At 41.2% G+C, this 15,907-nt stretch overlaps 1 protein-coding gene across 10 annotated transcripts in view; it reads left to right on the forward strand.

Moving 5' to 3' along the window:
- The window catches only part of CACNA1B (calcium voltage-gated channel subunit alpha1 B), a 470,003-nt gene that overhangs the window by 334,766 nt on the left and 119,330 nt on the right, over window positions 1–15,907 (forward strand). For 8 of the 10 annotated variants that reach the window (XM_073313878.1, XM_073313882.1, XM_073313876.1 and 5 more), the window contains 2 exons: window positions 1,913–2,019; window positions 9,234–9,296. In XM_073313878.1, coding sequence (XP_073169979.1) covers window positions 1,913–2,019; window positions 9,234–9,296 — 170 coding nt within the window. The remainder of the gene's footprint in view (window positions 1–1,912; window positions 2,020–9,233; window positions 9,297–15,907) is intronic. The other 2 variants (XM_073313883.1, XM_073313886.1) reach the window with 1 other exon arrangement.

Raw genomic sequence — 15,907 nt, forward strand, 5'->3', positions numbered from 1 at the left:
CACAGTACCTCAGACTCCGCAGCACACAAAGCGCAGCAAGGTGGTGGTGGCTGGCAAGAGTAGGGCATGCAGCTGCCCCTTCACAAACCGCTGAGCAGGAGGAGGTGATCGGAGACTACTTGACCCAAGCCCGAACAGATCGGGTCATTTAACCCAAGCCTGGTATTTGGGGCCCGTCGAGTTCAGGTCAGGTTGCCATCTTCTGCTGAGTAAGAAGGAACTATCTTCTTTATCTTCATAAATGATCTGGAGGATGGTGTGGATTGCACTCTCAGTAAATTTGCGGATGATACTAAACTGGGAGGAGTGGTAGATACGCTGGAGGGCAGGGATAGGATACAGAGGGACCTAGACAAATTGGAGGATTGGGCCAAAAGAAATCTGATGAGGTTCAATAAGGATAAGTGCAGGGTCCTGCACTTAGGACGGAAGAACCCAATGTACAGCTACAGACTAGGGACCAAATGGCTAGGCAGCAGTTCTGCGGAAAAGGACCTAGGGGTGACAGTGGACGAGAAGCTGGATATGAGTCAGCAGTGTGCCCTTGTTGCCAAGAAGGCCAATGGCATTTTGGGATGTATAAGTAGGGGCATAGCGAGCAGATCGAGGGACGTGATCGTCCCCCTCTATTCGACATTGGTGAGGCCTCATCTGGAGTACTGTGTCCAGTTTTGGGCCCCACACTACAGGAAGGATGTGGATAGATTGGAGAGAGTCCAGCGAAGGGCAACAAAAATGATTAGGAGACTGGAACACATGACTTATGAGGAGAGGCTGAGGGAACTGGGATTGTTTAGTCTGCGGAAGAGAAGAATGAGGGGGGATTTGATAGCTGCTTTCAACTACCTGAGAGGTGGTTCCAGAGAGGATGGTTCTAGACTATTCTCAGTGGTAGAAGAGGACAGGACAAGGAGTAATGGTCTCAAGTTGCAGTGGGGGAGGTTTAGGTTGGATAGTAGGACAAACTTTTTCACTAGGAGGGTGGTGAAACACTGGAATGCGTTACCTAGGGAGGTGGTAGAATCTCCTTCCTTAGAAGTTTTTAAGGTCAGGCTTGACAAAGCCCTAGCTGGGATGATTTAATTGGGGATTGGTCCTGCTTTGAGCAGGGGGTTGGACTAGATGAGCTCCTGAGGTCCCTTCCAACCCTGATATTCTATGATTCTATCTTTACATGAGCATCTTTCTGGCCATAACCATAATTTAATACGGCTTCCGATTTCAGGTCTGCTAGGGTAAATCTGAAGTAACTCAGTTGAAATCAATGGAGTTACACCCGTGTAAAATTGGTATGAATAAGTTCAGTTTCAGGTCCTCTGGTACATTATTTGTTTTAAGAAAAAATATTTTCAGTCTAATCAATGGAACGTGGCCTTATTTTACACCCAAAATGTCATGCTCTTATATATTCTCTTTCCACATTGTGGCACGTGTTGCCTGATTATGATGAGAAGAGGTATAAGAAGATGCCCTCAGAGACTGGAGATTCCAGCCAGCATGCAGTGCTCCCTCTTGGCTGAGTAGAAGGAACCTAAGCAGAAGGAACCACACAGAAACTTGCATTGTAGGATTTCTAGTCTTGACAGACTTTGCCACTATATTGAAGATGAGGGCAGCTGCCATCAGTTCCATTTTATGCAGAGTAGTTGGAGCCTTCAGACTCCTCATAACTTGCTAATATGGCAATAGACAGGTAAAGCCCATGGGCCTTACTCAGGAAAATATGCTGCAACAAATCATGCAGGTTTAACAAAAACCGAATGCAGTGTTTCAGAGTGTTTAACTGTTACTTTGTTAAAAGTGGCTGTGGCAGTTGTGTGTCACTTGTGGCCATTTATGAGTTCAATTGATTTTCATCCTAGGTCTTTAACTGAATGATGTAACCCTGGATTTGTCTTGATTTCGGAAACAGGATGAAGAGGAGATGGAAGAGGCTACCAATCAAAAGCTTGCGCTCCAGAAGGCCAAGGAGGTAGCAGAAGTCAGTCCCATGTCCGCAGCTAATATTTCCATAGCAGCGTAAGTGTAATTTTTTATTATTTGGGAACTTTTATCACTTTGTTTTTATTCTTCAGACTGAGTATATATCTGTTCCATTGGGCACATGAACTCCGATGTACAATATGGAGGACTAACAAGGGCTGTAGGTTTATTTGAATACTTCAGGGTCGATCACTTAGTTGTGTGTTTTATTTGGTATCTTTGCATTTAGTTGGTTTTTCTTTGAAATGTCATTGTCTCCACTTCACTGGAAAAGAAATGCATTTTAGAGAATTTTTAAGTTATCCTAGGAAAGACTTCACCAGGTGAACTGTTATCATTTCACTTCAGAGTTTTTCGTTCTGAAAGACGGGTGTATATGACATATAAAATATAGTTTAACTACAATAATCTGTGCTTTGATAATTGAATTGTAAAGACCGCCTCCTGAATTTCAGACACAAAAGTGGCTTTGCATGCTCTTTGCTCTAAAAAAAAAAAGCCATTTGAGAGTGCAAAATGGGACACTGAACACATGAACAGACACTCCTGTATACCTGGTTCACATTCAGAAGTATCATCTTGCACGTGCAAATGTAGGCTTTTGTGCCTGGAAGTGGGGGTGATTGTGTGATCTCACTTTGGAAGAATACTTAGAAAATATTACTCTTGGGGCCAGCTTTTCAAGTATATGAATCTAAACTTGTGGAAATAAGCAATTTTCAGACGTGTGCTGAGGTTTTTGAGGTCAGTGGGAGTTTTGCCTGCATAGGATAAGGACTGAATTTGGCACACACAATTGCTTCTTTGCACATATAATACACATTTTGCTTGTGCTTCTTAGGGAGCCTGTGTTTGAAAATGAAGACGTTTTGAAATGTACTGATTGACACACACAATTATTCTGGAAGTTTATGCAACTTCATGGGGAAGTTTGAGTATCTTTGTGTCAAAAAGACTGCCCTGCTGTTTGCTGGGAGCTGCAAGTATTTCTCGACAGCCTCCAGTCCACAGAAAGGGGCAGCTGGAAATTACTCCAAGGATCAGGGAAGCCTAAACTTATTTGGAATAATTTCCTGTCCAATTGTATTCCAAAATATCTGTAGTCCAGAGAGAACCCTATTTAACTGAACAATTTTCTAATATATTTTCCCCAATGTAAATCCATCTCATAAGGCCTTCATTAGTGTGTATTCAATCTAGAATCATGTTATTGCAGCAACAATGGCACATATGAAACTTGTTCACTAAATCTGAAAAAAAAAAAAAGAATATTCTTAATCTGTTTAGCTTTTTTTTTTGCAATTTATATTTGTAGAATACGTATATGGTTAGCATCATAGATCGTTCTCTTCTTATAATGATTTGCCAGCCTCAAAAAGAATTCACAAAAGAAAAGTTTCTCTTTTTCTTTGATGTACTTCTATGTACTGTAATTTTAAAATATAAGATGGCATTGTTTATTCTATTATTGTTATAAAGTGATTGTATATGTGAAGATTACTTAGAACCCCAAACTCCCATCAACTTTAATGGCCCAGGATTTCACCGCAGATTCTTAGTTACTGACAATAGTTTTAGTCCCTGATTTTTCATCAGGCTTTGATCTGGTTTTTGATCTCACACGTTCAGTTTTGTGACTACAGTTACATGTGAGTGCAACATTGCAAGTTACTATTTGTTGTGTCTACAGTTATATCTGCTCAGACATCTATGTGCCTTTTTCATAGGTACATTCAGATGGTTAGGCCTATAAAATGAATGCAGTTGCAGGTGCAATTAATTGTTTCCACATTTAACTGCAGTAGCAAAATTGTGTTTGCAATACTAGAGGCCACATTTGGAAATGTAGAACTTATTCTCTCAACAGTGTGTCTCTAGACAAGTTGTATCTGCTGTATAGAAGCATGATATACTTACACAGGCTACTGTGATTTAGTTGCATGTGCGAGTGTGTGATACTAGGTTGGGAGAAAGACTGAAGAATCAATAGATGGGTGTTTGAATGAATAAACACATAGAAGAACAGATTACTGGTTAGAAGGTAAGTAGATGTGTGGGTGGATTGTTGGTTGGTGACAGGTGGTTTAAGAGGTGGATGGAACAGAGGATCTGAGTGATCTATCCGCACTGAACTTTTTTCTTTGAAATTTGTGTTTATAATTTTATTAGGTCTTTGTTTTTAAAAGAGGCTGTATTTGAATTTTTCTCTTTTAAATTTACTTTTCAAAAAGCATATTTTAAAATGAATTTCTATCATAACTGATTACCTGAATATAAACCAATATTATGAAAATGTACGTCAGAAGTCCCTCTGCCTGTCAACTAAAATAACTCTCTCTTTCTTTCAGTGTTCTGTAGAGATAGTGCTGTGGTTCAAGTGTTTTCTTAGTAATGTTGTTCATGTTAGCAGAATGGCTCTCAATTAATATTGTGGTTTGACTCTTAATATGATTTGTTATTAATTTGGTGGACCTGTCCTTTGGGTTCCTAGAACCTACAGAGGTGGCAAAACCTTCCGGGTGCTCAGTCTGGTAAAAAGTCATTTCTATTTTCCCTCCCTGGTGTTTAAACAGTAAGATACTGTGCTTGCTGCTTTGCTGCTATTTCTTGTCAGTTTTGTAACATTTGTGCTTTCAGTGGGAGCAAATCCTGCACCCCTTCGTCTAACCCTCTTCACTCTTATTTCCTCATCTTAGCAAAGTCTACATTTTGGAAACTCCTTATTGTGCATTTACACTACAGTGGGTGGCAGCGTACCCAAGTTTGCCATCCTCATGCATTACTGCAATGTATATATATTGTGCATTTGTTTGTATGTGGAGGTGTATATGTGTATCCATATGCCTGTGATTGTCTGTATTTGTCTTTTTGCTCTGCTGTGGAAAATAACCTCATTTAACAACAGCTAAGCTCCAGGAAGAATTCAGCTTACTGAATCAGTTACCGAACTTGCTTTCTAGGCTACAAAAGTTAGTTTCTTTTCTAGTAGGTCAACCTAATTTCAGTGTATTAAGTAACGTTTTAGAATTTTGCAGATGCATAGGATTCAGTGCGAGCAAGGATTATTTTGTGGTTGATAGATGGTGAAGTCCTACTACTGCACCTTGAAACTGTTTTAATAATTTATCGATCTATGCAGTCAAGTAAGGATATCATCTGTCTGATAACTGACTTAGAAGGTGCTATATTATAATTCTGCATCTATAACTGGGAGAGGCAATGAAGTCAGTTACTACAGTCAGTTTGTAGCTCCTGGTTTGTTGATCTTTAAGGATGTCAGTGATTCAACTTCTACTCCATAAAAAGGGCTAATAGGAGTGGATTGATTTAGCCATGACTTGGCTTTTTTTACCTGGTGAACTCTATCCTGAATAGACTTATTATTTTCTTTTTCAGGATTGAAGCTGATGTGGGACATTTTTCTGTTGGGATGTTTGTTTTAAAACAAGATGTTTTTTTAATCTGTGTTTGACATTTTAGTTTTAGCTTATTCTTTTCATTCTGGTTTTGTGATTTTTTTTTTCCGTTGAGCATTTTCCTTGCTTTATTGTTTCTTGAGGTGAGTTTGGGTTTGTTCAGTTTACCCAGAGTCGTCCTTTGAAAACCTCGGTTTCATATAGTATTTTAATTGCTCAGCCTCGTGAACTGAGCTACTGTAATAACAGATGGGACGATACAACAAGCCATTGGTGCAGCTTCCTTGGTGGCGAAAATGGAGGAGAGAGGGGGAAACCCATCTTAGGGGAATTCCCCTTTAATTGTAGGGTTCATTAGCTGATAGAACACGTTATTGGGAGGCAGGAATCAGTGCTTTGCTTCTTGCTCTGTCACTAATTCATGATGGGAGTTGGGGCAACTCATTTAACTTTTCTGTGTCTCGGTGGGGAAAACAGGGTGGTGACTTATTAACTTTGTGGAGCATGAGGCTTCATCAGTCAGTGTGTAAAGCACTTTGAGTCCTTCTGTGAGAGGCACCAGAGAAGTGCATTGCATCCGGACCGAGGATTAAGGCACAACCCCCCTATTTCAAAATGTAATTTTTTGTCGTTAAGTTTGCTGTTTCACAAACCTTCAGTCCCAAACACCACACCTTAGAGTTCCCCCTCCACCTCTTCTTTCCCAGCCAGAGATGCACCAATGACATGTACAAAAGGGGCTGCATTAAACAAAAGGATGCACCAGCTCTGTTCGCAGTTCAGTTGGCCAGTCTGACAGACACGTTATGACCCATAAAGGAATCTGAAGTCCCACGCAAGCACATCTACTTCACCACTGGCACTCAGAGGCGACTGAGGCAGAACTTGTGCTTAAAATAAATAACTTTTTTGTTTGTTTATTCCTGTGTTTCCAATGGTCTGCCTCAAACTCTTCTGGGGGAAAGTCTTAAAATAGCAACTGCAGTCAAATTACTAAATTTATAACAACCTGCAAATTAGTTGTGCCTAAGTTGTCACACTGAGTGATTTTTTTTTCAAGGTGGTAATGGTTTTGAGTTGTAGCTGGCCTCCAAGAGTCTAAGCATCCCTTGCTGTACAGCAGGTCTCCAGCTGGAGATTTTGATGGGAGAGGGAATCCCCAGATATGATGGCTCTAGCCCTGTACGGAGTGATAAGGAGACAGTTTCTCCTTGTAGCGGAATATACAGGCCAAATCCCGCACTAAGAGCTGTCTGTAGGATCGACCACGTAATTGACCACTTTAAATGACTCTGTGTTTTCCAATTATCAACCCACTCTGTTAGGTGTTGGGTTTTTGCTGGTCCCCTATGTAGTTGCTTAAGGCATTTTACTTGTGTGCTCAGCTAAGACCTCCTGCTCACAGGTAAACCCTACCAATTGCTTTGCTAGCTCTGACCCAAGGGTGCTGCCAACTCATCACAAATTGATAAATAAATAAAAGATGTGATGTTAAAATACCAAAGACAGTACATGAAAGAGCAGGTACAGTAGCACACTTCCATCTTTCACTAGCACTTCTTAGTGGTCATCTGTCCCTTTTGTACAGGTTTGGGGATGAAGGTCTGGGCGGGTTGTTCTATTTCCTCTTGTCTCTGGAACTCTGTGGTCTGTTCTACAGTCATTGTTGGGCATGGCTCTTGGTAACCAATAGAACCCTGCAAGAAATATGCCTGAATCACTAGCAAATAAAAAGTTCGGTGTATGATGACGTATAGACTAGAAGAGGCGTTCTTTTTATCTTGCCGGCTTGTCATTTCTTCCCTCTTCCTGCTCCCTGAATGTGCTGGTGTGTGGGGTACTGTGACTCTTCCAGTTAGTTTGCTTTTTTACCCTTTTTGTCATGTAACTGTGAATCAGCAAACAGCTGCCCAGAAAGACTCTCTCTCTCTCTCTCTCTCTTGGTCTCGCTCTCTCATGGTAAGTAGCAGCAAGCAAAGCTCAAATACCTCCTCCACTTCGCTTTGAAAAAGGAGGCTGTCTTTGCCCTACGAGTCTACATAGTGTGATTTCAGTATGAATTTAGCCGATGGATATTGCAGAACAGGGATTCCAGCAATGAAGACAGAGAAATGGACCTCTGGGAGCCCTTTTGCAGGACTTGCGGAGTCATGTTGGGCCAAGTACAGGGATGTTTGGCAGCATCATTGTGGGGCCTTCATCCTGCACTGGACCAAATGAGGCAATGAGGAATATGATGATAAGCATAAGTGTTTTGCCAAGGGATTTTGAGATGTGCTTTAAGCACTAAAATGCTTCAGGTTGCCCCTATGCCTCCACAAACACCTTTGCCAGTGCTGGTTCTCCTTTCCCGGAATCTCTGACGAGTGAAGCCATGACTGGTACGTTCTCTGCTATCATAAGTTTTCTGCCTAGTTTGCTCAGGCCATTCTACCCAGGCTTTAAACAGTTATGCAATTGTAGGATTTTTGCTGGGGGCTTCATTCAACATCCTGCAGCGTCCAGCCAAATCAAGAAATAAAGGAGTACCAGCTTTGGTAACCCCATAACAATAATTTCCCTTTAAAAATGTTGAGTGCAAGTACTGAAGGGTCAAAAATCCTCCTGTTTGTTTCAGTGCAGTATAAAATATACTAATAATGAAGTTATGGCAAAATAACCATATGATTGCTCCCCAAGACCATTTATTCCAAGCAAAGCCAAGTAAGTGTCTTTAATGATTGCTCCCCCACACAAGCTATCCAAGCCCCTATAAGCTAGTGTCATATATACATACACTTCACCTTGGTCTACTTTTAATTTTATAATACATTGTTACTTAATATCCTGTGGGTTTGTAATGTATATATTTAAAATTTCACCAGTTCATCCTGCTTTCTCCCCTCCAACCGCATCTCCTTCTTAGGTGCACTTTCCTATCATCTGGGCTTTCTGGCTTTATAGCACCAGTTGTTAGCTAAATAAAACCCACAAAAATCCAATGGAAATAAATCAGTGTTTAAACTGAAAGTGGTAAATTCAGAAAGAGGATGGGTTATATTTTCCACCTCCTGGGAGGGGTCCATAGACAATGTAATGTTGCAAAAAACAAATATATAGAATTATTTTTAAAATTAGAACTAAGTCTCCCTTTAAGTGCTGGAACAGGCAGAAACTGCCCCCTAATCTGTCAAATCCACCTGCTACTGCATTTCAAGCCCCCCCCCCCCCCCCGTTTAGGCAGTCACGTGTGTTAAATGGAGGCAAATCTACCAAATAAAATGTGAACAAATGCCTCTTTACTTCCATGTTTGACACACAGACATGCTTCCTGTTGCCCGTGCGAATGGTATATCCTCAGGGCTAGGTCCTTTTTCCCCTACCCCATGGATGCTACGATAACCTGAGTTGGAATTGGTGGCCTTGTGTCCTTCTCTTAGTTCAAAATGAATCATTGCAGTACATGCTGTAAATGCAAACTCCACCTGTTTCTACAAAGACCTCTGCTCTGGGACTCTGACGGTAGCTTGTGCAGAGGACTCTGGCTATGTGAGTACAGCATATTGCAGCATAAAGTCTTACTATCATTTTGTGTCTTTTGGTTCACCTTTTTATATTTTCTTTTGGCTCCGGTTTGATTTTCCAGTTGTTTTCCTTTTAACTAGAAGACGATGTCTCTGTGGCTTCCACACTTTCTGAAGCTTGCCCGGGCTCCTTCCAAGATGCACGCTGCAGCCTGCATTCGATAGGACACAGCCTGTATGAGTCTCCTCCCGATGTCTTTTATAGTTTCTCTTCTCTTCTTTATTTTCTCACCTTTTTTTGTTTTTTGTTTTTTGTTTTTTGCATGTGCAGTTTTGTAAAGCAAACTCGAGGTACTGTATCTCGCAGCTCGTCAGTCTCCAGCGTAAATTCACCGTGAGTTGCTCTCTGTTACAATATTCAGTAAATGGATTTATGATATATATCTATATATTTATAAACCTCCCTGCTTCCCACCCTCCCGATGCCTTCCCACTTCCCTTGTTTTTTCCAAAAGTCATTCACATCATTGTGGAAAACCTCCAGGCCAACATACGGTGGAAGGACTGGAAGGTGTACAGCAGTGCCATATAATGTTTGTGATTTGAGCGTGAGCAACTCTGTAGTGTTTTGTACATTGGGTGTGAAGTCCTCCACTTCTTTCCTTTCTTTTTTTCTTTTCCCTTTTCTTCTTTCTGCCCTTCTCTTTGTCCTTTCCTTACTTAGTAGTTTTCCTTTCCTTTCCCTCTTACTTTCTTCCTTGCCCTCTTCCCTTGTTTTGTGGCCTGTCTTGTTCTCACTTTTATTACTCTGTGTTACTTATACACTGGGCTAATGGTTCTGATGTTCCACCAGTGTTTGCACTTTTGGTTCAGGAGGAGAATGGGGCCCTACCATGAGCGTGCTCTTTAAAATGAAAGCTAGAATGGGAGAGTTTCAAAGGGGTCCAGCTTCTGGAAACAGGACTCAAATGGGACAATGTTTGAAAACTCTGCATAAATAACCCTTGGAAATTTGTTATAACGAGCAGACACGCTCCCCCACTCCCTCCTGGAGTTTGAGGTTAAAGCTCCAATGTATCCTAGAATTTCTCAAACATGGTGGTAGACCCGTCAGCCATTCCACCCACTTCCCATTAAAAATCCCCCCTCTCCAGGACTCATTGTGAATCATGAGTAGGCTTCAAAGGTACACGTTGCAGGTTTGTAGAAAATACCTTTGATCCCTTCCACGTCATCAACTCATTGAGTGTCTCTGGCTTATACTTTTATCATTTTGTGTTACTTTTCTACGGTGTAATGCTCTTGGGCAGACAAGTAAGTGCAGTTCAGACACGAAGAGCCAGATCCTCAGGTGCGTCATAGTAGGGCTCAGTGTGCCTGAGCAGTTGGGAAACAGAAGGCTTTCCACCACCTTTCTACCCCTTCCTCCCACTCCCTGATTCCAAATGGCATCTCAGGTCCGGTTTGGCCCCGGGACAACTTAGAGATGTTTGGACTGGTTTCTCCAATCTCTGTTCACTTTGTGCCATGCTGGAAAATTCCCCCTTTGTAGGGGGAGTCACTGTCTGTGCAAAGTTGGTGGAGAGGATTGTGATGCCTCCTTCACCAGTTGTGGTGTCTGTCTGTTGCTTAGTACACTGGAAGCCTCTTGCAGTATAAGGGGAGGCAGGTGGAAGGGAGAAGAAGGCGGAGGTTTGTCAGGGAAGGGGATGTGGCGAATTGAGTCTATGCCTGATTCTGTGCTGGTGTGGGACTTTACTCCAGCAGTGTAACTTAAAACTGCACCAGAGCAGTGTAAAGCAGCTTTCGTGTAAATGTGAACCAGGCCCGTTATCTCTGAATTTGACCCATATTGCCCATCTTGTGGAGACAGAGGCAGGCTGCACTTTTAGAAAACTGAATCTGAATGACAAAGACACAAATCACGGGAGCATCATTGACCCTAAAGCCACTTTACACCTGTTCAGTCACGTAGTGGAGCCTTAAAGCAGGTGCAGATATAGTTTATATCCACATCAAGGCCCCTTCACACTACCAGAGCAATACATGTGAATCAGGCCTGTTGTGTGTAAGGCAGATCTAGGATTCTGAAAGTTTAGCTAAGTCTGCATTTCTTTCTCTATACGGATCGGCAGTGCTCTTCCCCAGCAAAATACTTGTTTGAGTAAACAATTCACTGGATCCCATAGGCAGCTATCACTAGTTATATGTCACATGTAGGATTTCCAGTATCCAGTTTGCACCGATACAACCCCCCCTGTAACGAAACGTGAAGGACCCTGATTCTTAGTTACACTAAGGCCTACATGCAGTTTTTACACCAATATAACTGTTTTGGCTAGAGGTGTTGTTTTTTCTATGTAAACAGTTAAATCGGTACTAGGCAGTACTGCCCCCTCCACCCCCCGCGTAGTGTGGATGCAGTTATACCAGTATAAAGGTGCCTTGTAGCTAATTCTCCTTCACTGTGGAAATACTTATACTGGTATAAGATACCTTTATATCAGGATAATTGCATGTACTCTATGGGGATTCAAACATTTTAGCTACACTAGTACAAAGGGGAATAATTTTTAGACAGGGCCTAAGGCCATGCCCTAGTCATGTAAAGCACAAATAAAACTTACTTCCACTTTAACACTGCTTTGCATTGTGAGCGCAATGGAAAGTGGCTTTAATATAACTAAGAATTAGGCCCTGAGAATTCATGGCTACTGATTGGAAACATAAAAAATTTCCACTGGGATTTAGATATTTTTTCAGTATTCACTGTTTAATTTTGTCCTACGGGAATTTGTTCAATTGAAAATTGTAAGTGGCAAGAAAATCAGGACAAAAATATTTCAGGTGGCTTCTTAACAAAAAGATATTAAGGTGAGTCACCTTCTGATGTAATTTTCAAACCTTCGTGTTGTAATGAATTTATGGTACAAATACTGCAACCAATAAAAATCCATGTTTGGTTCACTTGGGAAGAAAAAACAATTAAACATAGACAAACAATTATTTTTTCTTCTAAAAAGTGAGTTATCATTGGCATAAAATACATGCTGAAAACTGGCAACTAGCTGCTTTGTAAAGTGTTAACACACAGCTAAGTGCACAGTTCTACTTCAGGTATAATTCAAAGACAAAGTGCCTTCAATCACCCAAGTCACAGGTATCTAGGGTAACATATGATCAATGTTATACATATTCTATTTACCTTAAGATGGGCAACTGAGTCCCAAACTATGCAGTTACTCACTCGGTTGGGATTCTCTTTTTATTAGAGTTATTTGTTTGTAATAGCACCCATGATGCATCAGTCTCATTCCAGACATAAAAGACAGGGTGATCTCAAGACATGTTGTAGATTATCAAACAAAGAAAGGGCCAACATTTTCAATCCTGGGTTCCTATAAGATTAGAATCATAGAATATCAGGGTTGGAAGGGACCTCAGGAGGTCATCTAGTCCAACCCCCTGCTCAAAGCAGGACCAATCCCCAACTAAATCATCCCAGCCAGGACTTTGTCAAGCCTGACCTTACAAACTTCAAAGGAAGGAGATTCCACCACCTCCCTGGGTAATGCATTCCAGTGCTTCACCACCCTCCTAGTGAAAAAGTTTTTCCTAATATCCAACCTAAACCTCCCCCACTGCAACTTGAGACCATTACTCCTCGTTCTGTCATCTGCTACCACTGAGATTAGACATGTAGCTCCATATTTAGGCACCTAAATAAGATGTTTAGAGGTGCTGAGCACCTGCTGTTCCCATTGTAGTCAGCGGCTGAAAATTTTGACTAAGCAACACTGCTACTTACTCAACATACAGCTACAACAGTGATCGTGATCAGTGACATCTTTGCAGTGGACTCACGTGGTAATCTAAGCACGTGGTATGTGGAGTGGGAGGAAAGGAGGACATGAATCTAAAGTGCTATAGTGGGCACACTAGGTAGGCGTCTTGGAAATCTAGCTGGGAAATTATAACTGCTGTTGTGTCACATTTAAGCCTTAGGGCAAATTCTGCCCATGGATGCAGTCAGTGCCCATTGACTTTAAAAGAAGTTGATGTTCTTGGAGCAATTGCTTCTCTGGTTAAAGCCATAACTGCATGATTCTGCAGCACCCATCCAGGAGGGAAATAAAAAAGCTTTAATATCCCCTGGTCCTCATTTGCCATCCAAATTACTGTTCACCCATATCACTTGCTTCTGCCTGAATTCACCGTCCATGTCTTCTGTTTTATCTCCATTCCCACAGCAAAAAGCTTCATTGAACTAAATTGTTTTGTTCTTATCAGAACCTATGCGTTCCGGGATTTAAGCCAGAACCCAGTGTGGGCTGTGCAGTTGTGCGTAATAATCGCTGAAGTGTCTTGTTGAAATTATAACGAGTGATGTAGAGAAAACAACACATTGAAAAGGAAATGTCATTTGACTGGATTTAGGAGGACTTCTGTGCACTGGATCGTTCAATATGTTTAAGCTAGATGTGGTGTTTGTTGAATCAGGGCTGAAAAGTGCACTTTTAACTTGCTTTTAGTAAAGAATTTTTCACCCCTATAATTTGGTACTTAGTATGCAATTACTTTATCACTGTGTATACCAATGGTACCAAAATCACAAGGTCTAAAGAGAAATCTACTCAATATGGTATGAGTGTGGTGACTTGGTATCTAATAAATATTTTCTGGAGTTCTCTTGAGGTTAGAATTTGCTAAAAGTAGTAGGCTTCAGTGTATACTAATAAATTAATACATGATCAGATAATTTGACACTGAGTAATTAAAAGACTCCGTGTATTAGAGCAATAGGCCGTGGCATGCATGATGGTGCATTTTATTGAATCCAGATCCTGCAGTCCTCCTTACTCAGGCAAAACTCCTACTGATTTCAACAGAAGTTCTGCTTGAGAAAGAGCTACAGGCTTTGGCTTTGAGGACTGCATCATCTCTTTGGCTGTTTGAAGATGTGAATCATAGAATCATAGAATATCACAGTTGGAAGGGACCTCAGGAGGTCATCTAGTCCAACCCCTGCTCAAAAGCAGGACCCATCCCCAATTAAATCATCCCAGCCAGGGCTTTGTCAAACCTGACCTTAAAAACTTCTAAGGAAGGAGATTCTGCCACCTCCCTAGGCAACGCATTCCAGTGTTTCACCACCCTCCTAGTGAAATGGATGACACCATTCATTTTGGTGTTCGAGGCTCTAGCAAATTGCACTGTAGTGTGGTTTATTGCTTCTTGTGAAATTGAAATTCTGGAGAGACTGGATGGCTCAGGGAATTGATAATGAAATACTAGAGCTTTCCTTTCTAGTTTACCAATCCGTAAAAGCCCGGCTCTATAATGACCCAAAGTTGTTACCATCTAAAGATTGCTCGATAGCCTGCATGAAATGAGTTGAGGCTTGCTTTCTTCTTCCCAGTGGATAGGTGTCCGTAAGAGATGGAGTGGATCATCCAATAGGTGGTTGTTGTAATCCTCTCCTCTATGGGGTCACTGGATTACTGAGGTGCAACAATACTTGTTTTGGTACAGTACTTGAAAGTGTGCTTAGTGTACAGTGGCAATAGGGCAAGAGTTTAAGCCACTTCAGCTGATGAACCTTATAGGTTCTAGCATCTGGCAGTTCCTCTGATTGCCCCAGAGCCTTCCAACCCCTGCTGACTTATCACCCTCCAGGCAGTAGAGAGAAGAACAGCAAATGTACTACTTAATTCATTCACCCTAGTGGCCTCCTTTGACCTCTGACAACTCAGCTGATTCATTACAATATCTAGTTTATATGAAAAACCGCTATCAAAACTTAGCACGAATTTTGATGTTTGTTGGCAGTTTCAGCAGCGAGACCAAGAACTGAACATGTCATGGAGAACAAACGCTCCAGGCCAGGGCTAAGACATGCTGACAGGGCAGCATGACATAAGTCAGCATTTGTGCTTCCTGGGCTGTAACTGCTGTTTGGACAGAAGACCCTAGCCCCCAGAACTACCAGCCAACTGAGTGCCCTTCACCGCCACTATTTGCATATTAATTGTTTTCTTCCAAAGAGCTAGAAAGTGAAAGAGCATTTTTATATGAGAATACTAAAAGTCAGGGTCCTGTATTTATTGGTCTCTGTTGATCCAGGAAGTTGACATTGTTGATCGTTTTCAAGCCATTTCATAAATCACTTATATGCTTCCAATACGAGTTTAATAGAGAATCTGAGCTGGTCACAAATCAGAATGTTCAAAAACTGTTTTTGTCCTGAATTCAGACAAAAAGTTGCAATATCAGTTTTTTTCACAGAACAGAAATTGTAATTTTCAATGGGCTGATGCTCATATAATGTTAGAAGGCATCTTTGGACTACATCTCCTGTGAGGTCCCATGGTCGTAGGACTCCCTTGATGTACCAAGGCAATTCAACCTGCAGGAGACTGTGGTGTATCATAAGAGATATGGTCCAGCCAGAGAGCGGAGCCCATAGACACTCAATCTACAACTCCCAAGAGGCAGTGCAGGAGCTGAGGCGGGCAGAGTTTTAGTGTTGAACTCACAGGAACAAAAATGTTTCCGTTGGGTTTAACAAACCAAAATGTTTCAGTTCGGGTCAACTCAGAGCAAACGGAAATACTTGTTAGATTTTTCTCCATAGAAAATCAAGACATTTAGGCAAAATTGAAATTTTCTCTAAAAAAAAAAAAATTCCTATTTTGATTTTGCGGAAATCGTGTTTTTCATCAAAAAACATTTCAGCAAACAATTCCCCAACAGCTCTAATCAGAAAATATTTTTTCTAGGATATGTTAAACATATAGGGCCAAATTTTGGAGTTCTTATACAGCTTTTATTCAGTCTATACTCAGGTAAAATTCCTAAAGATGTCAATGAGAAAATATGTATGATTTTTTATTCGTTTTTATTCAAGTTGTTTATATAAAACGGTTGTTCTGGAAGGTAATGGTCCATTACATAAAAGCCGCACTCTAAAACGGCTGTGATAAAAATGCCTTAGGCAATAAGAAA

This window comes from Lepidochelys kempii, chromosome 16 (assembly GCF_965140285.1).
Source record: "Lepidochelys kempii isolate rLepKem1 chromosome 16, rLepKem1.hap1, whole genome shotgun sequence".
Lineage (NCBI taxonomy): Eukaryota > Metazoa > Chordata > Testudines > Cheloniidae > Lepidochelys > Lepidochelys kempii.